At 37.6% G+C, this 25878-nt stretch overlaps 2 protein-coding genes across 19 annotated transcripts in view; one reads left to right on the top strand and one right to left on the bottom strand.

Moving 5' to 3' along the window:
• RAPH1 (Ras association (RalGDS/AF-6) and pleckstrin homology domains 1) overlaps positions 1-25878 on the bottom strand; it is a 183624-nt gene that overhangs the window by 19251 nt on the left and 138495 nt on the right. The window lies entirely within an intron of this gene.
• Positions 1-25878, top strand: part of ABI2 (abl interactor 2) — a 102695-nt gene that overhangs the window by 35468 nt on the left and 41349 nt on the right. For all 18 annotated transcript variants that reach the window (XR_012333004.1, XM_033859874.2, XM_019939079.3 and 15 more), the window contains one exon: positions 22692-22868. Coding sequence is in view for 17 of the 18 variants with exons in the window: in XM_033859874.2 (XP_033715765.1) it covers positions 22692-22868 (177 nt within the window). In the remaining variant the exon portion in view is untranslated. The remainder of the gene's footprint in view (positions 1-22691; positions 22869-25878) is intronic.

The following is a 25878-nucleotide window of genomic DNA, read 5'->3' as shown; positions in this document are numbered from 1 at the left end:
TCATCGTGACCTTTTTTTTCTTTTTTTTTTTAGATTCCATATATATGTGTTAGCATACGGTATTTCTTTTTCTCTTTCTGACTTACTTCACTCTGTATGACAGACTGTAGGTCCATCCACCTCAGTACAAATAACTGAATTTCGTTTCTTTTTAGGGCTGAGAAATATTCCATTGTATATATGTGCCACATCTTCTTTATCCATTCATCTGTTGATGGACCATTAGGTTGCTTCCATGTCCTGGCTAATGTAAATAGAGCTGCAATGAATACTTTGGTATATGACTCTTTTTGAATTATAGTTTTCTCAGGGTATATGCCCAGTAGTGGGATTGCTGGGTCATATGGTAGTTCTATTTTTAGTTTTTTAAGGAACCTCCATACTGTTCTCCATAGTGGCTGTATCAATTTACATTCCTGCCAACAGTGCAAGAGTGTTCCCTTTTCTCCACACCCTCTCCAGCATTTATTGTTTCTAGATTTTTTGATGATGGCCATTGTGATCGGTGTGAGATTATATCTCATTGTAGTTTTGATTTGCATTTCTCTAATGATTAATGATGTCAAGCATTCTTTCACGTGTTTGTTGGCAGTCTGTATATCTTCTTTGGAGAAATCTCTGTTTAGGTCTTCTGCCCGTTTTGGGATTGGGTTGTTTGTTTTTTTGTTATTGAGCTGCATGAGCTGCTTGTTAATTTTAGAAATTAATCCTTTGTCAGTTGCTTCATTTGCAAATATCTTCTCCCATTCTAGGGTTGTCTTTTGGTCTTGTTTATGGTTTCCTTTGCTGTGCAAAAGCTTTTCAGTTTCATTAGGTCCCTTTTGTTTTTATTTCCAATTCTCTAGAAGGTGGATCAAAAAGGGTCTTGCTGTGATTTATGTCATAGAGTGTTCTGCCTGTGTTTTCCTCTAAGAGTTTGATAGTGTCTGGCCTTACATTTAGGTCTTTAATCCATTTTGAGTTTATTTTTGTGTATGGTGTTAGGGAGTGATCTAATCTCATACTTTTACATGTACCTGTCCAGTTTTCCCAGAACCACTTATTGAAGAGGCTGTCTTTTCTCCACTGTACATTCCTGCCTCCTTTATCAAAGATAAGGTGACCATATGTGCGTGGGTTTATCTCTAGGCATTCTGTCCTGTTCCGTTGATCTATCTTTCGGTTTTTGTGCCAGTACCATACTGTCTTGATTACTGTAGCTTTGTAGTATAGTCTGAAGTCAGGGACCCTGATTCCTCCAGCTCCGTTTTTCATTCTCAAGATTGCTTTGGCTATTCGGGGTCTTTTGGGTTTCCATACAAATTGTGAAATTTTTTGTTCTAGTTCTGTGAAAAATGCCAGTGGTAGTTTGATAGGGATTGCATTAAATCTGTAGATTTCTTTGGGTAGTAGAATCATTTACTTAATGTTGATTCTTCCAATCCAAGAACATGGTATATCTCTCCATCTATTTGTATCATCTTTAATTTCTTTCATCAGTGTCTTATAGCTTTCTGCATACCGGTCTTTTGTCTACTTAGGTAGGTTTGTTCTGAGATATTTTATTCTTTTTGTTGCAGTGGTACATGGGAGTGTTTTGTAATTTCACTTTTAGATTTTTCACCATTAGTGTATAGGAATGCCAGAGATTTCTGTGCATTAATTTTGCATCCTGCTACTTTACCAAATTCATTGATTAGCTCTAGTAGTTTTCTGGTAGCATCTTTAGGATTCTCTACGTGTAGTATCATGTCATGTGCAAACAGTGACAGCTTTACTTCTTCTTTTCCAATTTGATTCCTTTTATTTCTTTTTCTTCTCTGATTGCTGTGGCTAAAACTTCCAAAACTGTGTTGTAGTGGTGAGAGTGGGCAACCTTGTCTTATTCCTGATCTTAGTGGAAATGCTTTCAGTTTTTCACCATTGAGGACGATGTTGGCTGTGGGTTTGTCATATATGGCCTTTATTATGTTGAGGAAAGTTCCCTCTATGCCTACTTTCTGCAGGGTTTTTATCATAAAGGGGTGTTGAATTTTGTCAAAAGCTTTCTCTGCATCAATTGAGATGATCATATAGTTTTTCTCCTTCAGTTTCTTAATATGGTATATCACATTGATTGACTTGAGTATATTGAAGAATCATTGCATTCGTGGAATAAACCCCACTTGATCATGGTGTATGATCCTTTTAATGTGCTGTGGGATTCTGTTTGCTAGTATTTTTTGAGGATTTTTACATCTATGTTCATCAGTGATATTGGCCTGTAGTTTTCCTTCTTTGTGACATCCTTCTCTGGTTTTGGTATCAGGGTGATGGTGGCCTTGTAGAATGAGTTTGGGAGTGTTCCTCCGTCTGCTATATTTTGGAAGAGTTTGAGAAGGATAGGTGTTAGCTGTTCTCTAAATGTTTGATAGAATTCGCCTGTGAAGCCATCTGGTCCTGGGCTTTTGTGTGTTGGAAGATTTTTATCACAGTGTCAATTTCAGTGCGTGTGATTGGTCTGTTCATATTTTCTATTTTTTCCTGGTTCAGTCTTGGAAGGTTGTGCTTTTCTAAGTGTTTTTCCATTTCCTCCAGGGTGTCCATTTTATTGGCATATATAGTTTCTTGTAGTAATCTCTCATGATCCTTTCTCTTTCTGCATTGTGAGTTGTTAACTTCTCCTTTTTCATTTCTAATTCTGTTCGTTTGAGTGTTCTCCCTTTTTTTCTTGATGAGCCTGGCTAATGGTTTATCAATTTTGTTTATCTTCTCAAAGATCCAGCATTTAGATTTATTGATCTTTGCTATTGTTTCCTTCATTTCTTTTTCATTTATTTCTGATCTGACCTTTATGGTTTTTTACCTTCTGTTAACACTGTGGTTTTTTTCTTCTTCTTTCTCTAATTGCATTAGGTGTAAGGTTAGGTTGTTTATTTGAGATATTTCTTGTTTCTTGAGGTAGGACTGTATTGCTATAAACTTCCCTTTTAGAACTGCTTATTCTGCATCCCATAGGTTTTGGGTCATCGTGTTTTCCTTGTCATTTGTTTCTAGATATTTTTTGATTTCTTCAGTGATCTCTTGGTTATTAAGTAGTGTATTGTTTAGCCTCCATGTGTTTGTATTTTTTACAGATTTTTTTTCCTGTAATTGATACCCAGTCTCATAGCGTCGTGGTCGGAAAAGATACTTGATATGTTTTCAATTTTCTGAAGTTTACCAAGGCTTCATTTGTGACCCAGGATATGATCTATACTGGAGAATGTTCCATGAGCACTTGAGAAGAAAGTGTATTCTGTTGTTTTTGGATGGAACGTCCTATAAATATCATTTAAGTTCATCTAGTTTAATGTATCATTTGAAGCTTGTGTTTCCTTATTTATTTCCATTTTGGATGATCTATCCATTGGTGAAAGTGGGGTGTTAAGTCCCCTACTATGATTGTGTTACTGTCAATTTCCCCTTTTATGGCTGTTAGCATATGCCTTTTGTATTGAGGTGCTCCTATGTTGGGTGTATAAATATTTACAGTTGTTACATCTTCTTCTTGGATCAATCCCTTGATCATTATTAGTGTCCTTCTTTGTGTCTTGTAGTAGTCTTTATTTTAAAGTTCATTTTGTCTGATATGAGAATTTCTACTCCAGCTTTCTTTTGATTTCCATTTGCATGGAATATCTTTTTTCTATCCCCTTACTTTCAGTCTGTATCTGTCCTTAGGTCTGATGTGGGTCTCTTGTGGACAGCATATATATGGGTCTTGTTTTTGTATCCATTCAGCCAGTCTACGTGTTTCGGTTGGAGCATTTAATCCATTTACATTAAAGTAATTATCGATATGTATGTTTCTATTACCATTTTCTTAATGTTTTGGGTTTGTTATTGTAGGTCTTTTTCATCTCCTGTGTTTCCTGCCTAGAGGAGTTCCTTTAGCATTTGTTGTAAAGCTGGTTTGGTGGTGCTGAATTCTCTTAGTTTTTGCTTGTCTGTAAAGGTTTTAATTTCTCTGTCGAATCTGAATGAGATCCTTGCTGGGTAGAGTAATCTTGGTTGCAGGTTTTTCCCTTTCATCACTTTAAATATGTCCTGCCACACCCTTCTGGCTTGCAGAGTTTCTGCTGAAAGATCAGCTGTTAACCTTATGGGGATTCCCTTGTATGTTATTTGTTGCTTTTCCCTTGCTGCTTTTAATATTTTTTCTTTGTATTTAATTTTTGACAGTTTGATTAATATGTGTCTTGGCATGTTTCTTCTTGGATTTATCCTATATGGGACTCTCTGTACTTCCTGGACTTGAATGACTATTTCCTTTCCCATATTATGGAAGTTTTCAACTATAATCTCTTCAAATATTTTCTTAGTCCCTTTGTTTTTCTCTTCTTCTTCTGAGACCCCTATAATTCGAATGTTGGTGCGTTTAATGTTGCCCCAGAAGTCTCTGAGTCTGTCTTTAATTCTTTTCATTCTTTTTTTCTTTATTTTGCACTGTGGTAGTTATTTCCACTATTTTATCATCCAGGTCACTTATCCATTCTTCTGCCTCAGTTATTCTGCTATTGATTCCTTCTAGAGAATTTTTAATTTCACTTACTGTGTTGTTCATCAGTGTTTGTTTGCTCTTTAGTTCTTCTAGTTTCTTGTTAAACATTTCTTGTATTTTCTCCATTCTGTTTACAAGGTTTTGGATCATCTTTACTGTCATCACTCTGAATTCTTTTTCAGGTAGGCTGCCTATTTCCTCTACATTTGCTTGGTCTGGTGGGTTTTTCCCCTGCTCCTTCATTTATTGTGTATTTCTGTCTTCTCATTTTGCTTCACTTACTGCGTTTGGGGTCTCCTTTTCACAGGCTGTAGTTTCGTGGTTCCCATTGTTTTTGGTGTCTGCACCCAGTGGTTAAAGTTGGTTCAGTGGGTTGTGTAGGCTTCCTGGTGGATGGGACTGGTGCCTCTTTTCTGGTGGATGAAGCTGGAACTTGTCTTTCTGCTGGGCAGGACCATGTCTGGTGGTGTGTTTTTGGGTGTCTGTGAACCTATTATCATTTTAGGCAGCCTCTTGCTAATGGGTGGGGATGTGTTCCTGTCTTGCTAGTTGTTTGGCATGAGATGTCCAGCCCTGTGGCTTACCAGGTCGTTGAGTAGAGCTGCCTTTTAGCATTGAGATGGAGATCTCTGGGAGAGCTTTTGCTGTTTGATAGTATGTGGCGCTGGGAGGTTTCTGGTGGACCAATGTCCTGAACTCGGCTCTCCCATCTTAGAGGCTCATGCCTGACACCTGGCTGGAGCACCAAGACCTTGTCAGCCACATGCCTCAGAAGGAAGGGGAGAAAAGAAAGGAAAGAAAGAAAAATGAAATAAAGTTATTCAAATAAAAAGTAATTAAAAATAAAAAAGTAATTAAAAATAGGAAAGAAAGAAGAGGGCAACGAAACCAATAAACAAATCCACGAAAGATAACAAGCACTAAAAACTATACTAAAAAAACAAAACCAAAATGGACAGAACTCTAGGACAAATGGTAAAAGCTAAGCTGTACAGACAAAGTCACACAAAAAAGCATACACATACACACAAAAAGAGAAAAAGGATAAAAATATATATATATTTTTTAAAAATAGAGTAGCCAAATCAATAAACTGATCTACCAATGATAATAAGCTCTAGGAGCGGAAGATGGTGGAAGAGTAAGACGCGGAGATCACCTTCCTTCCCACAGATACACCAGAAATACATCTACACGTGGAACAACTCCTACAGAACACCTACTGAACGCTGGCAGAAAACCTCAGACCTCCCAAGAGGCAAGAAAGTCCCCATGTACATGGGTTGGGTAAAAGAAAAAAGAATAAACAGAGACAAAAGGATAGGGACGGGACCTGCACCAGTGGGAGGGAGCCGTGAAGGAGGAGAGCCCAGCACACACTAGAAACCCCTTTGCGGGTGGACACTGCAGGTGGCGGAGGGGGAAAGCTTCGGAGCTGCGGAGGAGAGCACAGCAACAGGGGTGCGGAGGGCAAAGCGGAGAGATTCCCGCAAAGGATCAGTACCAACCGGCACTCACCAACCCGAGACTCTTGTTTGCTCACCCGCCGGGGCGGGTGGGGCTGGAAGCTGAGGCTCGGGCTTTGGTCGGAGCGCAGGGAGAGGACTGGGGTCGGCGGCGTGAACACAGCCTGAAGGGGTTAGTGTGCCATGGCTAGCAGGGAGGGAGTCCGGGGAAAAAGAGACTTTTTCTTCCCTCCTTGTTTACTGGTGTTTGAGGAGAGGGGATTAAGAGCGCTGCTTAAAGGAGCTCCAGAGACGGGCGCGAGCTGCGGCTAACAGCGCGAACCCCAGAGACGGGCATGAGACGCTAAGGCTGCTGCTGCTGCCACCAACAGGCCTGTGTGCGAGCACAGGTCACTATCCACACCCCCTTTCCGGGGAGCCAGTGCAGCCCGCCACTGCCAGGGTCCCATGATCCATGGACAACTCCCCAGGGAGAACGCACGGTGCGCCTCAGGCTGGTGCAACGTTATGTTGGCCTCTGCTGCTGCAGGCTTGCCCCACTCTCCGTACCCCTCCATCCCCCCCGGCCTGAGTGAGCTAGAGTCCCCAAAGCACCTGCTCCTTTAACCCCATCCTGTCTGAGCAAAGACGCCCTCCGGTGACCTACACGCAGAGGCAGGGCCAAATCCAAAGCTGAGCCCTGGGACCTGTGAGAACAAAGAAGAGAATGGGAAATCCCTCCCAGCAGCCTCAGAAGCAGCAGATTAAAGCTCCACAATCAACTTGCTGTACCCTGCATCTGTGGAATACATGAATAGACAACGAATCATCCCAAATTGAGGAGGTGGACTTAGCAAGATTTATGATTTTTCCCTTTTCCTCTTTTAGTGAGTGTGTATGTGTATGCTTCTGTGTGACATTTTGTCTGTATAGCTTTGCTTCCACCATTAGTCCAAGGGTTCTGTACGTTCGTGTTTTTTTCTTATTAATTTTTTTTATATTAATAACTTTATTTTATCTTTATTTTATTTTATTTTCTTCCTTCCTTTCCTCCCTCCCTCCATCCGTCCCTCCCACCCTCCCTTCTTCCTTCCTCCCTCCCTCCCTCTCTCTCTCTCTCTCTCTCTCTCTTTCTTTCTTACTTCTTTTCCTCCCTTTTATTCTGAGCTGTGTGGATGAAAGGCTCTTGGTGCTACAGCCAGGAGTCAGTGCTGTGGCTCTGAGGTGGGAGAGCCAATTTCAGGACACTGGTCCACAAGAGATCTCCCAGCTCCACATAATATCAAACGGTGAAAATCTCCCAGAGATCTCCATGTCAACACCAGCACCCAGCTTCACTCAACGACCAGCAAGCTACAGTGCTGGACACCCTATGCCAAACAACTAGCAAGACAGGAACACAACCCCACCCATTAGCAGAGAGGCTGCCCAAAATCATAAGAAGTCCACAGACACCCCAAAACACACCACCGGACGTGGACCTGCCCACCAGAAAGACAAGATCCAGCCTCATCCACCACAACGCAGGCACTAGTCCCCTCCACCAGGAAGCCTACACAACCCACTGAACCAACCTTAGCCACTGGGGACAGACACCAAAAACAACAGGAACTACGAACCTGCAGCCTGCAAAAAGGAGACCCCAAACACAGTAAGATAAGCAAAATGAGAAGACAGAAAAACACACAGCAGTTGAAGGAGCAAGAGAAAAACCCACCAGACTTAACAAATGAAGAGGAATTAGGCAGTCTACCTGAAAAAGAATTCACAATAATGATAGTAAAGATGATCCAAAACCTTGGAAATAGAATAGACAAAATGCAAGAAACATTTAACAAGGACCTAGAGGAACTAAAGATGAAATAAACAATGATGAACAACACAATAAATGAAATTTAAAATGCTCTAGAAGGGATCAATAGCAGAATAACTGAGTCAGAAGAACAGATAAGTGACCTGGAAGATAAAATAGTGGAAATAGCTACTGCAGACCAGAATAAAGAAAAAGGAATGAAAAGAACAGAGGACAGTCTCAGAGACCTCTGGGACAACATTAAACGCACCAACATTCGAATTATAGGGGTCTCAGAAGAAGAAGAGAAAAAGAAGGGGACTGAGAAAATATTTGAAGAGATTATAGTTGTAAACTTCCATAATATGGGAAAGGAAATAGTCATTCAAGTCCAGGAAGCACAGAGTCCCATACAGGATAAATCCAAGGAGAAATACACCAAGACACATATTAATCAAGCTGTCAAAAATTAAACACAAAGAAAACATATTAAAAGCAGCAAGGGAAAACCAACAAATAACACACAAGGGAATTCCCATAAGGTTAACAGCTGATCTTTCAGCAGAAACTCTGCAAGCCAGAAGGGACTGGCAGGACATATTTAAGGTGATGAAGGAGAAAAACCTGCAACCAAGATTACTCTACCCAGCAAGGATCTCATTCAGATTTGATGGAGAAATTAAAACCTTTACAGACAAGCAAAAGCTGAGAGAATTCAGCACCACCAAACCAGCTTTACAACAGCTGCTATAGGAACTTCTGTAGTCAAGAAATACAAGAGAAGGAAAAGGCCTACAATAACGAACCCAAAACAATTAAGAAAATGGGAATAGGAACATACATATCGATAATTACCTTAAATGTAAATGGACTAAATGCTCGCACCAAAATACACAGATTGGCTGAATGGATACAAAAATAAGACCCATATATATGCTGTCTACAAGACACCCACTTCAGACCTAGAGACACATACAGACTGAAATTAAAGGGGATGGAAAAAGATATTCCATGCAAATGGAAACCAAAAGAAAGCTAGAGTAGAAATTCTTAATCAGACAAAACAGACTTTAAAATAAAGACTATTGCAAGAGACAAAGAAGGACACTACATAATGATCAAGGGATGAATCCAAGAACATATAACAATTGTAAATACTTATACACCCAACATAGGAGAACCTCAATACATAAGGCAAATACTAACAGCCATAAAAGGGGAAATCGACAGTAACACATTCATAGTAAGGGACTTTAACACCCCACTTTCACCAATGGACCGATCATCCAAAATGAAAATAAATAAGGAAACACAAGCTTTAAATGATACATTAAACAAGATGGACCTAATTGATATTTATAGGACATTCCATCCAAAAACAACAGAGTACACGTTTTTCTTAAGTGCTCATGGAACATTCTCCAGTATAGATCATATCTTGGGTCACAAATAAAGCCTTAGTAAATTTAAGAAAATTGAAATTGTATCAAGTATCTTTTCCGACCACAACGCTGTGAGACCAGATATCAATTACAGGGAAATATCTGTAAAAGATACAAACACATGGAGTCTAAACAATACACTACTTAATAACGAAGTGAACACTGAAGAAATCAAAGAGGAAATAAAAAATACCTAGAAACAAATGACAATGGAGACACGACGACCCAAAACCTATGGGATGCAGCAAAAGCAGTTCTAAGAGGGAAGTTTATAGCAATACAATCCTACCTTAAGAAACAGGAAACATCTCAAGTAAACAACCTAACCTTACACCTAAAGCAATTAGAGAAAGAAAAAGAAAAAAAACCCAAAGTTAGCAGAAGGAAAGAAATCATAAAAATCAGATCAGAAATAAATGAAAAAGCAATGAAGGAAACGATCGCAAAGATCAATAAAGCTAACAGCTGGTTCTTTGAGAAGGTAAACAAAATTGATAAACAATTAGCCAGACTCATCACAAAAAAAGGGAGAAGACTCAGATCAGTAGAATGAGAAATGGAAAAGGAGAAGTAACAACTGACACTGCAGAAATGCAAAAGATTATGAGGGATTACTACAAGCAACTCTATGCCAATAAAATGGGCAACCTGGAAGAAATGGGCAAATTCTGAGAAATGCACAACAAGCCAAGACTGAAAAAGGAAGAAATAGAAAATATGAACAGACCAATCACACGCACTGAAATTGACACTGCGATTAAAAATCTTCCAACAAACCAAAGCCCAGGACCGGTTGGCTTCAAAGGCAAATTCTATCAAACATTTAGAGAAGAGCTAATAACACCTATCCTTCTCAAACTCTTCCAAAATATAGCAGACGGAGGAAAACTCCCAAACTCATATATGAGGCCACCATCACCCTGATACCAAAACCAGACAAGGATGTCACAAGGAAAGAAAACTACAGGCCAATATCACTGATGAACATAGATGCAAAAATCCTCAAGAAAGTACTAGCAAACAGAATCCAACAGCATATTAAGAGGATCATACACCATGATTAAGTGGGGTTTATTCCAGGAATGCAAGGATTCTTCAGTATACGCAAATTAACCAATGTGATACACCATATTAAGAAACTGAAGGAGAAAAACCATATGATCATCTCAATAGATGCAGAGAAAGCTTTCAACAAAATTCACACTCATTTATGATAAAAACCCTGCAGAAAGTAGGCATAGAGGGAACTTTCCTCAACATAATAAAGGCCATATATGACAAGCCCACAGCCAACATCGTCCTCAATGGTGAAAAACTGAAACCATTTCAACTATGATCAGGAACAAGACAAGGTTGCCCACTCTCATCGCTCTTATTCAACATAGTTTTGGAAGTTTTAGCCACAACAATCAGAGAAGAAAAGGAAATAAAAGGAATCCAAATCGGAAAAGAAGAAGTAAAGCTGTCACTGTTGGCAGATGATATGATACTATACATAGAGAATCCTAAAGATGATACCAGAAAACTACTAGAGCTAATCAATGAATTTGGTAAAGTAGCTGGATACCAAATTAATGCACAGAAATCTCTGGCATTCCTATACACTAATGATGAAAAATCTGAAAGTGAAATCAAGAAAACACTTCCATGTACCGTTGCAACAGAAAGAATAAAATATCTAGGAATAAACCTGCCTAAGGAGACAGAAGACCTGTATGCAGAAAACTATGAGACACTGATGAAGGAGATTAAAGATGATACAGATAGTTGGAGAGATATATGATGTTCGTGGATTGGAAGAATCAACATTGTGAAAATGACTCTACTACCAGAAGCAATCTACAGATTCAATGCAATCCCTATCAAACTACCACTGGCATTTTTCACAGAACTAGAACAAAAAATTTCACAATTTGTATGGAAACACAAAAGACCCCAAATAGCCAAAGCAATCTTGAGAATGAAAAATGGAGCTGGAGGAATCAGGCTCCCTGACTTCAGACTATACTACAAAGCTACAGTAATGAAGACAGTATGGTACTGGCACAAAAACAGAAAGAGAGATCCATGGAACAGGATAGAAAGCCCAGAGTTAAACCCACGCACATATGGTCACCTTATCTTTGATAAAGGAGGCAGGAATGTACAGTGGAGAAAGGACAGCCTCTTCAATAAGTGGTGCTGGGAAAACTGGACAGGTACATGTAAAAGTATGAGATTAGATCACTACCTAACACCATACACAAAAATAAGCCCCAAATGGATTAAAGACCTAAATGTAAGGCCAGAAACTATCAAACTCTTAGAGGAAAACACAGGCAGAACACTCTATGACATAAATCACAGCAAGATCCTTTTTGACCCACTTCCTAGAGAAAATGAAATAAAAACAAAAATAAACAAATGGGACCTAATGAAACTTCAAAGCTTTTGCACAGCAAAGGAAACCATAAACAAGACTAAAAGACAGCCCTCAGAATGGGAGAAAATATTTGCAAATGAACCAACTGACAAAGGATTAATCTCCAAAATTTACAAGCAGCTCATGCAGCTCAATATCAAAAAAACAAACAATCCAGTCCAAAAATGGGCAGAAGACCTAAATAGACATTTTTCCAAAGAAGTTATACAGACTGCCAACAAACACGTGAAAGAATGCTCAGCATCATTAATCATTAGAGAAATGCAAATCAAAACTACAATGAGATGTCATCTCACACCGGTCAGAATGGCCATCATCAAAAAATCTAGAAACAATAAATGTTGGAGAGGGTGTGGAGAAAAGGGAAACACTCTTGCACTGCTGGTGGGAATGTGAATTGTTACAGCCACTGTGGAGAACAGTATGGAGGTTTCTTAAAAAACTACAAATAGAACTACCATATTACCCAGCAATCCCGCTACTGGGCATATATCCTGAGAAAACTATAATTCAAAAAGAGTCATGTACCAAAATGTTCATTGCAGCTCTATATTTACAATAGCCCGGAGATGGAAACAACCTAAGTGTCCATCATCGGATGAATGGCACGTATATACAATGGAATATTACTCAGCCATAAAAAGAAACGAAATTGAGCTATTTGTAATGAGGAGAATGGACCTAGAGTCTGCCACACAGAATGAAGTAAGTCAGAAAGAGAAAGTCAAATACCATATGGTAACACATATATATGGAATTTAAGAAAAAAAAATGTCATGAAGAACCTAGGGGTAAGACAGGAATAAAGACACAGACCTACTAGAGAACGGACTTGAGGATATGGGGAGGGTGAAGGGTAAGCTGTGACAAAACGAGACAGTGGCATGGACATATATACACTACCAAACGTAAAATAGATAGCTAGTGGGAAGCAGCTGCATGGCACAGGGAGATCAGCTCGGTGCTTTGTGACCACCTAGAGAGGTGGGACAAGGAGGGTGGGAGGGAGGGAGATGCAAGAGGGAAGAGATATGGGAACATATGTATATGTATAACTGATTCACTTTGTTATAAAGCAGAAGCTAACACACCATTGTAAAACAATTATACTCTAATAAAGATGTAAAAAAAAAATAATAAGCTCTAAATACTAAAGTAAGATAATCATAAAACCAGAAACAAATAGATGCAAAAAGCAAACCCCAAGTCTACGGTTGCTCCCAAAGTCCACCTCCTCAATTTTGGGATGATTCGTTGTCTGTTCAGGTATTCCACTGATGCAGGGTACATCGAGTTGATTGTGGATATTTAATCTGCTGTTCCTGAGGTTGCTTGGAGAAATTTCCCTTTCTCTTCTTTGTTTGCACAGCTTCTGGGGTTCAGCTTTGGATTTCGACCCGCCTCTGTGTGTAGGTCGCCTGTGGGGGCTCTGGCTCACTGTGGCCCGGGGGAGGGAGGGGTACGGAATGTGGGGCAAGCCTCTGGTGGCAGAGTCTGGGGTGACATTGCAACATCCGAGCCACACCTTGGGTTCTCCCAGGGAAATTGTCCCTGGATCACGGGACCCTGACAGTGGCAAGCTGCACGGGCTCCTGGTAGGGGAGGTGTGGATAGTGACCTGTGCTTGCACACAGGCTTCTTGGTGGCTGCAGCAGCAGCCTTAGCGTTTAATGTCCGTCTCTAGTGTCCGAGCTGATAGCCGTGGCTCGCACCCATAGTTGTAGCTTGTTTAGGCGGTGCTCTGAATCCCCTCTCCCCATGCACCCTGAAACAATGGTCTCTTGCCTCTCAGGCAGGTGCAGACTTTTTCCCGGACTCCCTCCCGGCTAGCTGTAGTGCACTAGCCCCCTTCAGGCTGTGTTCACGCAACCAATCCTAGTCCTCTCCCTGGGATCTGACCTCTGAAGTCCGAGCCTCAGCTCCCAGACAGCCCCGGTGGGTGAGCAGAGAAGCCTCTCAGGCTGGTGAGTGCTGGTCGGCACCAATCCTTTCTGCGGGAATCTCTCCGCTTTGCCCTCCACACCTCTGTTGCTGTGCTCTCCTCTGTGGCTCCGAAGTTTCTTCCCCACCCACCCCCTGTCTCCACCAGTGAAGGGGCTTCCTAGTGTGTGGAAACTTTTCCTCCTTCACAGCTCCCTCCCAGAGGTGCAGGTCCCATCTCTATTCTTTTGTTTCTGTTTTTCTTTTGCTTTACCCAGGTACGTGGGGGAGTTTCTTGCCTTTTGGGAATTCTGAGGTCTTCTGCCAGCATTCAGTAGATGTTCTGTAGTTGTTGTTTCACATGTAGATGTATTTTTGATGTATTTGTGGAGAGGAAGGTGATCTCCACGTCTTACTCCTGTGCCATCTTGAAGGTCCCCCCTACCTTATATTTCTGTTAAATCCATCAGACCATTCAGAGGGATTTCTTGTTATTTAATATTATTTAATCTTAAATCTGAATTTGCCCCTATAACGGTTTCTTCACATTCCATATAAACTTCTGTAGACATCATATAATCTATTGCTTGTTGTATTGCTGTGTCTTAAACTAAAAAAAAAAAGTATTGGTGAATTTTAATGAGCAAGAGGTAGATTTTTATTCTGAAAGGACCTCCTAGAGGAAATAGTGGCATTTTAAATGATGGAATAGATGAACTTGGTTTTTTATAGAAAAAGGGATGCTGACATATTGCTAATCTGATGTAGAATTTTGAAATTTATACTTCAGAGTCTTAAAATTTCCGCATGTTTGAAATTTTGGCAAAGAACTCAAAGAAGAAATTAAGAAGAAAAGTGCAAATGCAGAAGAGAAATTAATATATTAGAGTTCCTAAAAAGGAGGGACAACTTTTTATTAGTTTGTGAGATTGTGTGGGTAGATAATGGCAGTAGGACAATGACAATGAAAGCAATCATCTGTATTCTGATTAGAATTCTGTAGTTCTTTGGTAGAAAAGTGTAGCAGCCTTAAGGAGGAAGGCGATTAAGTTTACTCTAAGTTGTAAGTATATGTATTCAGTTAATGAGAACATTTTCTTTTTGAGTATCACACAAATCTTATATATTTAATTAATATGGCTTAATACTATCTTTTAAAGCTGTTCTAATGGAATAAGTAAAAAATGGGAGAGATGAATGGATAGAGATTGGTAGGTCAGAAATAACAGGGGCCTGAGTCAGAGCTGTCAAGAATATGTTGAGCCTCCTTCCTTTGGAGTTGAGTGTCTAGAGGGCAATACTTGGAAAAGCAAGGGATCTGCAACTCTACAGCAACTGTTAAGTTTATATGAAATATATTGAAGTATGTTGGATGAGGAGTTGAGTAGGAGAAATGGGCTGATAGAGGCTATAGCTAAGAAATGAGTAAATTTTTAAAAATTTATGTACTTTTAGCATTTACCTTAAGGATTGAAACTTCAGTTTCATTTAATGTATGTAGAGTCCTTTATTTTAAAAGTCAATTGAATATCAAAGCTCTTTGATGCTCTTTAGAATGAAATATGATTCCATAGTATAAGAGAAAATGTTTTCTGTTTGTAAAGCAAATGCTCAGTAAATACTCTGAAGCAAGAATTGGCATACTTTTTTGTAAAGGGCTAGATAGTCAATATTTTAGGCTTTGTGGGCCACATGGGGTTTCAGTCTTCTATGATTCTTTGTGCTGTATGTTTTGTTTTGTGTTGTTTTGGCCACGCTGCATGGCATCCGGGATCTTAGTTCCCAGGGATCGAACCCGTGCCTCCTGCAGTGGAAGTGTGGAGCCCTAACCACTGGACTGACAGCGAATTCCTGTGCTGTATGTAATTACATACAGCACCCTGTGCTGTAATTCTCTTGTTGCGGAGCCCGGGCTCTAGGCACACGGGCTTCAGTAGTTGTGGCACGCAGGCTCAGTAGTTGTGGCTCACAGGCTCTAGAGTGCAGGCTCAGTAGTTGTGGCACACGGGCTTAGTTGCTCTGCGGCATGTGGGATCTTCCCGGACCAGGGCTCGAACCTGTGTCCCCTGCATTGGCAGGCGGATTCTTAACCACTGCACCACCGGGGAAGTCCTACATAAAATTTTTTAAACAGGGTGCTGTATGTAATTACAGCACAGGGTGTTAAATTTAAAGAAATTCCTGTGCTGTATGTTTTTAAGCAACTGTTTAAATATGTAACAAGCATTCTTAGCTTGTGGACCATATAAAAACAGGCTACAGGCCAGTTTTGGCATGTGGGCTATAGTTTGTAGGCTCTTGCTCCAAAATACTGGTTTTCAAATGTTTGGTACTTAAATTTTATTATTATTCTTTATTAAAAACATTATTATGTTTTTAGAGGGAGTTACAATGTTCTCAAGATATCTTGAGGTCATTTATTTTTGCATTTGGAGCAAAAATACTAGGTTGGGAGAATTTGGAGAGAAGTGGGGTTGAGGAAGCAAAGAAATGGAGGTTCAGTCAGGTCAAAGATGAGATCACATGTATATTGGAATGGTAGGTGTCAAGAGTTGTTGTTAAGGGTTGTCTGGTAGAGTGGTTAAGGACCAGTAGATATTAGATATCTGAGGTATTCAATTTCCTTCCTCATCAGTATCTTTTTCCTATCTCCTAGGTAGGAAACTTACCACTTTTCAGCCTCCTAGTGCTCTAGCTCTTTTCTCCATTTTAATAGAGATGAACACTGAGTATTGGGAGGGAGAGGGTGGGGGATCTAGATTTTACTCTGGTCCTTCTGCTGACTTGTGTGATATTTGACTTATTTGAACTTCAGTTTCCTCACCTGTAAAATGATAGGACTGATTAGATGCTTTATGAGCTGTCCTCCATTTTGAATTTTTATTCTCACAATTGTGAGATTCTCACAAATGAACTTGATTTATATTTGCTTTTTTCTTCTTTCTATTCTGCTGGCTCTGCTATTTACCTCAGTCTGCGCCCTACTCACTTCAACCCTCTATCACTCTGATGTAACTGAACTATTTCCAGATTACTTTCATTTTGAATCTGAGGATGGAAATTCCACTGACTCTACCAACTATGTATCAGGAAGAAATAATTCAACAAAACAAAGGAATAACCCATTCTCCCAATGGCAAATGTTTTGAAAAACAAGATAGAGTTGATTATGAATATTTAGTATCAGAAACTTTTTATACTAAAAAGACCATATAGTATTAGGTAGTGTACTAATCTATACCACACTCACTGTATCTGTAAGACAGTGTTAGGATAGGTTCTGATGTGGGTTACCTTAGGTATTTTAAGGGTGTTAAATTTTAAAGAAATTCCACCTCTCGCTTTGTTGCTGTTATCCTGTCAATTCTTTGGAAGCATATTATTTAAAAGATAAATGAAATTTTTAATCTTCAAGCCGAGAGTAAGAGTTAAATTAATGTTAAATATTTTTCAAGAATGTGTAGTTGTCAGAGCAGACATTTAATTTTTACTGAATACTTGTATAAGCAAGGCACACAGAGCTGCTGTTAAGTCAGTATAGCTATTTACTGTGTCCATGATTTTGTGTCCATTTCTGGTAAGGTAAAAAAAGATTTACAGAACATTATTCAAGCTAAAATTCTTATAAACTTGTAAATTAAAATTCTTCTCTTAACTACTAAAAACAATCAATACAATACAAACAATACAAACAATCAATACGAATCAGTATTCGGTTCAACATGGCTTAGAAGAAGATCAAGAGAGGGCAAAAGGCAACATAAAGAACTTACAAAGCAGTGTCTCTCCCACCCTCCCAAGAGCTAACTAGAACTTACTGGGCCAGGTGTTGAAGTAGTTAGCATGTAACAAGTAGAGGAGATAGAAAGGAATGACTGTAAAATAATATAGGAATGGAAGTGATTCTTCTTAAGGGTTTAGGGACTACTAAAAGGCAATGGAAGGTCTAAACCCTGAGGAACTCATCATGTAGGGTAATTTTTTGTTTAAAAAACTTTATGTAGGACTTCCCCGGTGGTGCAGTGGTTAAGAATCCGCCTGCCAATGCAGGGGACACAGGTTCGAGCCCTGGTCCGGGAAGATCCCACATGCCGCAGAGCAACTAAGCCCGTGTGCCACAACTACTGAGCCTGCACTCTAGAGCCTGTGAGCCACAACTACTGAGCCTGCGTGCCACAACTACTGAAGCCCGTGTGCCTAGAGCCTGGGCTCCGCAACAAGAGAAGCCACTGCAATGAGAAGCCTGCGCACTGCAATGAAGAGTAGCCCCTGCTCGCCACAACTAGGTAAAGCCCTCATGCAGCAACAAAAACCCAACTCAGCCAAAAATAAATAATAAATTTAAAAAACTTTATGTATATAGATTTGTTTAAAAATTACCAATTTTAAATTTAGGAAATCCCACTAATGGTTATCAGTGTGTAATTATGTATAGAAAGTAGGATTTATACAGTTCCTAATTAAGTTTATATCATTTTATAGAAAATAAATAACTGAAAATTACCCATTCAGTTTGTGAATAACTAATTTGTTTTATGAAAGATGAATAGTGTAAAGCATATTTGTGATTAAAATAAATAAATGCTTATTTGAAACATTAACTTACTAATGTAAAAAAATGGAGACACATTTTAAAACACCCAACTTAGTTGAGTTAACCCACTGTAACTGTTTGACTGCGGATGTTTTCCCACACTGATGGGCAGCTGACTGAGGTGGTGCTATCCAGTACAGTCTACTTTCAATTATCTGTGGTAATGGGACAATGCATGGATAACCCTAAAGCAAAATACTTTATACATACCTTCCTGTCATCTGCTGTGGCCTGAGCATGTGCTTGGGTCCATGATGGAGGTATGGGAGGGGGGCTCAGGCTTGCAGAGGAGCTGAAAGTCAAGGCCATGAGAGGTATTCTAAAGGAGCCTGGGTTTGGCACTGCGTTTTTGAAATATCATGGGGGGAGCCTGAAGCATGTGACACCAGCTTGGCAATAGCTGTTAGAGGATGGAGAAACAAATTGTTAAGGAACTGTGGGAGAAAAGATATTTAACTCTTGCACAGTTGCAGCAATACTACTTGGTGTGTTTTTTGGTTAACAGGTAGCAAACAATAATAGTATTAATAGCAGTGTACTTGCATTAGTTTTGGTCTTCTTTGCTAGTTAAACACATTTTCCACTTGCCATAGGTGAGTGCTATTATTGAGGCCTCTTCTGAATGAGAGTAAGTTTATTGGCATATAACTAGTAACTTTAGAAATCCAGGATAAGTGGAAAATACTTTTCTTATTATTAAAATTCTGACTAGCTATCAGTGTTGAATTCGTACTTCCAAAATTTAACTTAATTCATTTCAGCATTGTAATATCAAAGTATATTGTGAAGGCAAAGGCAATGGTGATTACTGAAAGCTATGAGTTTGATTTAGGGAAAACATACAAGCCATATTTAAAAATATGTTTTAGGAGCCTTACCAAAGTTCTTTTAAAACTGACAATTGGCTGTGAGTTGATGAATGTTGAAGCTGGATGTTAAGTATATGGAGGGTATTCATTACATTACTCTGTCTAATTTGAAAATGATTGTATTTTCTACCAGAGAAATCTTTGAAAAATGTGAATTAGGTAATTGCTGAAAACTTCAGAATCTTCTGGACCAAACTTTCTCCTCCTTATTTATGTAATAGATTTATTGTTCTCCATTAAAAGTTGTTATTCAGACTTAAGATAAAATCATAACCATGTTTTGAAGTTATATTTGATTCTGTCTACGGGAACTCCTACAGTTCAATTCAGTGTGGTATTAGGATGGCAATTCACAAATTATACCTTTGGGTTTTCTTAACCATATATTACTTTTATTATTTTAGATGATTTTTAAAAGTTAATGACATCAAATATTGATATTTGGCAGTCACTAGAGGCATTAATCATAAATCAACTCTTGTACAAAGTTTGGAAACAGTTGACATGTGAGAGTGAATAATGTATGAGACAAATGAATTAGTCCTTCTTCTACATCACTGGTTCTCTGTCAGAGCAGTTTTACCCCCAAGGGAACAATTGGCAACATCAGATATTTTTGGTTGTTACAGCTTGGGGTGGGGAGTGCTATAGATACCAACTGGGAGGCTTCACTACAACCTACAATGCTCAGGACAGCCCTTCCACAACAAAGAATTATCTGGCCCAAAATGCTGGTAGTGTTGCTGTTGAGAAGCCCTGCTCTAGTATTCTTTTAGAGTAGACAACTAGAAACGTATAACCAAACTAGATTATTTTGGCTTCATATAGACATATGCTGTTAAGAATTACGTTTTAAAATATGCCTTCAGTTTTAATGAGAATTAATGTAAGAAGCAAAAAAGAACATTTTTCTCATAATTCCTTCAACCAGTTCCTTTAAGAGTTTAGTGCTGGGCACATGGTCACTTTTCCAGTGAAGGGGTGTATGTTTTCTTGTAACTCATTATTTATACTTTGCCTTCTCTACGAAGCTAAGAGCCTAATTTTATGCCCTATTGTAGCAACTATCCCTTGTTTCGGCTTATATATAAGTTCTGTGATCGTTTCTTTTGCTGTGTTGGTCTTTCTTTTATGCTTACTGTAATGGCTTATACAGGTTTGGGCTGTGTGTTTATGTGTACATAAAGAAAATATATAAGTAATATGTAAGTGCCCCCAATCCCCAGGTATGATCTAATTGTTCTAATGCTTTTAAAAAAGTCTCAGTTTTTTCAAATAATTTAAAAATATGTGCTTGTTATAAAATATAACTGTATCTTAGTGCAAATAATAATGAAAAGTTACCCCTCTTTTCATTCTCCAGAGATTTATTAATATTTCTAGCAGGAAAATTTGAAGTTCCAGTTTGCCCTAAGTTTAGAATTCTGTTATTGTTGATTAGGTTTACATTCTTTTGTTTTCATTTCTGAATAATTATATTTCTAACTAAGCAGAATGAAAACAATGTTGAAAGAGGATTACATTCTCTAATAAATTTTCTTTTATTGGTATAACAAAGACCAGTTATATATAAAAAATAAGTGTCATATTTTGGGGTTTTTTGGTTATTTTGAAGTATAATTGGTAAGTATGAAATCTTCCTAGCTCATTTTTGTTTGTTTGTTTTGTTTTGCGGTACGCGGGCCTCTCACTGTTGTGGCCTCTCCCGTCGCGGAGCACAGGCTACAGACGCGCAGGCTCAGCGGCCACGGCTCACGGGCCCAGCCGCTCCTTAGCATGTGGGATCTTCCTGGACCGGGGCACGAACCCATGTCCCCTGAATCGGCAGGCAGACTCTCAACCACTGCGCCACCAGGGAAGCCCCTAGCTCATATTTTTAGTAATTCAGAAAGACTCATTAAAAATTATTCAAAAGTAAAATATGATTAATTTCCATTTCTCTGAAGTTAAAAATAAGTAAATTCCAATATTGTCACTAATGTGCAACCTTTTTTTTTTCTGTTATAGCTCCCTCAAACAGTTGAAAAGGAAAGCAGATTTTGTAATTTTTCTAATATGCACTGAAAAAGTTCAAAACCTATTTTTGTCTTAAAAAGAAATAATTAAAATGATAAGGTCACTACTTTGGCCGGTATTCGATTTGTTGCTTCATTTAGATATTTATTAGTTATGAACTTACAGATTCTGTTTCTTTTAAGATCTGTTGGTTGAAATGGGAGGCTTCAAATTTGTTTCAGGTTTCTTTCACACTTTAGGTAGTTTAGAAGGATAAATAATCAGTGTTCAGATTTCTTAAAGTTGTATTTAATAATGTCATGATGGTTATCTTTCATTTCCATTTCTGTGTTACTACCTGGTTATTCTTTAGACAGGGTAAATTAAAGTAGGTTTGGGGAGGAAATAGCAAAAGTATCTGTTAATTGCTGCTTGAGCCAGGAATGGTGGCAAGAGATGTGAACAAAATTTTAGTGAAGTATTTTTCAAACTTTTTAAACTGCAACTCACAGTTAAAAATATATTTTATATTTCATCCAGTACACAATTTAATGTATGTATTTATATACATAACATTTTAAGAAAAAATACCTTACTATGTGTATGTTGTCTGATATTTCTGTTCTTTTTCATTTAAAATAATTGCTGCTCACATCTCACTAAATTGCACCTTGCAGTTTGAAAAATGCTGCTTTAGTGTATTAATTACCCGTGCTTAAATTCGCCCTCTCTCAGCAAATAGAAACTGAGTAAAAACACATTGTTGTTATGTACTAAATTATATCCTATTTTGAACATTTAATAAATAAAATAATGAAATATTTTACAAGCATTTTGTTATGATAAAATATAAGCAGCATTGCCTCAGTAAACAAGTTTCTCTGTAAAAAATGATTCTTATTTTAACATTGTATTTATAGTTTAGGCCTCTCTTTTTTTAATAAAAATTATTTAAACACTAATAGAGTTTATACTAATAGGTTATTTTTAAATGGAACCAGATTAATCACTGGGACTTTCTTTTTTTTTTGAAGATTTTTCTTTTTTTTTGGCTGCACTGCACGGCTTGTGGGATCTTAGTTCCCCAACCAGGGGTTGAACCCAGGCCCTCAGCAGTGAAAGCATGGAGTCCTAACCAGTGGACCACCAGGGAATTCCTTCACTGGGGCTTTCTTAATAAGGTTAAGTCTTAATGGAGAGGGGAAAAATTAGCATGTTTAGTCCAGAGGTTGGCAAACTTTTTCTGTAAAGGGCCAGCTAATAAATATTTTATGCTTTGCAGGCCATAAAGTCTCTGTTAGTACTACTCATCTCTGCCATTATATTGTGAAAATATGTAAGCAAGTAGAATAACTGTGTTCCAATAAAACTTTGTTTATGGAAACTGAAATTTGAATTCCATATAATTTTCACATGTCAAGACCTAGTTTTCTTTTGACTTTTTTCAACCATTAAAAAAATGTAAACACCTCTCTTAGCTTTTGGGCTGTAAAAAATAGGTGGTGGGCCAAATTTGGTCTGCCAGCCATGGTTTCCCATCCCTTGCTTTAGCCTAGAAAGGGAGAAAGTCAGTATTGGTCCCAAAAGGAGAAGTTAGCAATTGTGGTTAAGAATATGAATAATGATATTAAACCTCTAAGTATTTATATTTTTATTTTTCTGGATATAAGAGCTATACATTTTTGTGTTGTGTTTATATTATATTTTGTAGACCGTTGATATTCATAAAGAGAAAGTTGCAAGAAGAGAAATTGGTATTTTGACTACCAATAAAAACACTTCAAGGACACATAAGATTATTGCTCCAGCCAACCTTGAACGACCAGTTCGTTATATTAGAAAACCTATTGACTATACAATTCTAGATGATATTGGACATGGAGTAAAGGTAAGTATAATTTTTGTCCAGCTTAAAAACAACAGCCCATAATGAAACTAACTCTTCAGAAAATTAAGCGTTTATCTTTTCTTTCCAGAGGATCAAGTCTTGGCCTACTTGTAGTTCTGAAGATTTCTTACCACTATAACTATTGTTATCCTTCTTTCTTCTTAGTATTATGTTGTCAAGTTTTAAACAGTCATCTTTGACTGAATTGTTTTGCTTAATCAGTTATGAAAATACCTCATATAGATCTGGAAATAAATGTGGTATTATATTACTAATCTTTTAATGATTTAGTATGACTAATTAAAAATTATTCAGTATGTTATTAAAGTATTTGCTTTATCTCAAAAATATCAACAAACTTTTGGCATTAGTTTTCAGAAAGAACATATATAAACAAACATGTACTTTGAATTTTTCTAAAACAAATTTATCTCAACATTTTGGGTGAGAATAATGTAGCTAAAACTAATATGTGAACTAGTATTTCCACTGCTTTTGAGTAGATAGTCATTATATATTTTGGCTATCTTTTAAAATGTATTTAAGTGCCTGCTATGTATGTAAAGTACCATAATCACAACTGAGGAGCATATAACTTTCATTTAAATTGGTGTTCGTTCTTAAGAAACTATTCAGAGCTTCAGCTAAGGATTAGGTTATTTAAAGTTTGCATCTCAGCAGTGATTTGAAAGACAGTGACTTTTCAAATGTGATGCTGAATAAATACGTATATGCCTATAAGTGAAACTGTACAGTTCATGCAATTGATTTGTGTCTAATATAAGCAAATTTAAATTTAAAAAATATACCTCACACAAGTATGGCTAGAAATTGGTTAAATCTAACTTTAATGTAGATCTAGGTAAAAGAATATTTATGGTGTAAATTTTTTTAAAAAATCTTTTTCTTTCTTACAATTTTGATATAAGCACTATTATCTGAAATTTGATATTTAATTTTATAATGAACACCTAATGCATTTAGTTTACAGTACTAATTAGAGCATGTTAAAATAGGATGTACAATTGGATGGATAATTAATAACTGAAATTTATTCTAACTTGGGAAAATCTTTTGAGATTTATTTGAGGCTAACAACTGCTAATAGAAAATTTTAGGATCCTGAACGAATTTAATGATAAAAAGGCACTTAGAATATAAAACATCATATTTGTACTTCCCCACTTATATACTAAAAAGGTGATCCCCCAATTCTTATTTAATCCTCAAGTAAATGTTCTTTAGGGAATCTGTAGTCCCTTTCATTTTTTGTACATTTTAGTGTTTAGGGGTCACTAATTTGAAGAAATCTTTAATAAAGTTGTTTTTAAATAAAAGTGTCATATAATTTCATCACAAAACTCCTGTTCATGACACATTCTGCTTTAACCACTCTTTCTATGATCTACTGAAACATTATTTTTTAATGCTGAATGCTTAACTTGTTTTTTCTTTGTTTTTTTCCTTTCTCTTCACATCCTGAAGTTCCAACTAACCTTTCAATGCTTTTTTCCCTTACCTCTTTTATTTGCTCCATTTGTGCATTAAGTGGTTGCTTAGATTTAAGGTAAGAGATTCCAGGGCTGGATTTCCATTCTCTGTTCTTATGTAGAATATTACATATGGGGAGTGAAGAGATATTTGGCACTTGGCCTTATTTTAAAACCAACAAATAGTTAGTTACTCTTTTTTATTTTATTTTTTTTTTCATGAAACTTTGTGTGTCTTCATGTTCCATGAGGGCAGATGTTTTTGACTGTTTTGTTCATTGCCCTATCCTGTGTGCCTAGAACAGTGCTTGACACACATTAGACACTTAGTAAATATTTGTTGACTAAATGGTTATTTTGCAATGTCAGTATATTTTGTGAAACTGAAATGTAAGTTACCCTATCATAAAATGTCATTATGAAGTAAAATTAGCTGGACTTTTGTAAATGTAGAAATTTTGTTTTGGATTGGAGGGCTGCTAATGTGCTTCATTTAACTCTCCCCCTGTGTAATAGCCTTTTTATTCTATAAATGGTGTGCTTTATTATATACCTTGTGGCCACTATGTCATTATCTCTTGACTCTTAATCACTCTTAAAAAAATTGAAAATTGGAAAATATTCAGTGTTTTGGGTGTTTTTTAAGTTGCAGTATCATGTATTTTGCAAAAAACAAAATTAGTCTTTTCAAATTGCTATATAAATATTTCAGTATAAACTCACTTTAAGAGGTTTTCAAGCCGAGTATTATATGCAAAGCATCAAAAGCTCATGATAGTGTTTAACAAAATACAAGTTAAGAATTAAAGATATTTCCTTTTCTTACTTGTTTCAGTAACATTTTAGTATTTTGGAGGGAAAAATGGGAAAAGACATTCAAGAATAATCAAGAAGCCTGTCAGATAGAATGGTACTAAAATTATTGTCACCAAATCGATCATGCATTTCATTTTTGTTCTTTTTTTCTTAGCTGAATTCTATAATTCCTTTTCAAATATGTATTCTTACCATATACCCTGTTGTTTGCCATGTCTTCAGTGTAGAAAGTGATAACAAGAAGACAAGATGACTGAGATCTGAATCATTAACTAGCTACTAACCACGGCCACAGAAAGTTAACAGATCATGGTAGAGAGATGTGACTGGAGGAGCCCAGGCAGATGTACTTCATGTGTACATAAAAGTATATTGGAGTGTTGACTCCAAGCCCTCAGTCTCGGTGAGTGAGGAGATTCCTTTGCATAAAATAGGTAGAATTAGACCAGAAGCTGTCCTTGTGGCTATCTTGGCTTTTTTCCCTTAAAGTCTGTATTCAGATTTTGGCTATTGATACATTAACCTCCAAAGTGATAGAAGTGCACAGAAAGATTAACTAAAGGAAAGACAAAAAAAAAAAAATGGACCAGTTCTTTCCCCTTAAAGTTTAGACCAGCTTGCCTAAGGAACTATCCCTAGCTCATTTCTTCCAAACCCTACCAGGATTCCTTCTTGACCTTTCTGGGTTCAGGATCTGTTCTGTG

This window comes from Tursiops truncatus, chromosome 7 (genome assembly GCF_011762595.2).
Source record: "Tursiops truncatus isolate mTurTru1 chromosome 7, mTurTru1.mat.Y, whole genome shotgun sequence".
NCBI classification, from domain to species: Eukaryota; Metazoa; Chordata; class Mammalia; order Artiodactyla; family Delphinidae; genus Tursiops; species Tursiops truncatus.
The sequence above is the reverse complement of the archived record's forward strand: the minus strand, read 5'-3'. Positions and strand labels throughout refer to the sequence as shown.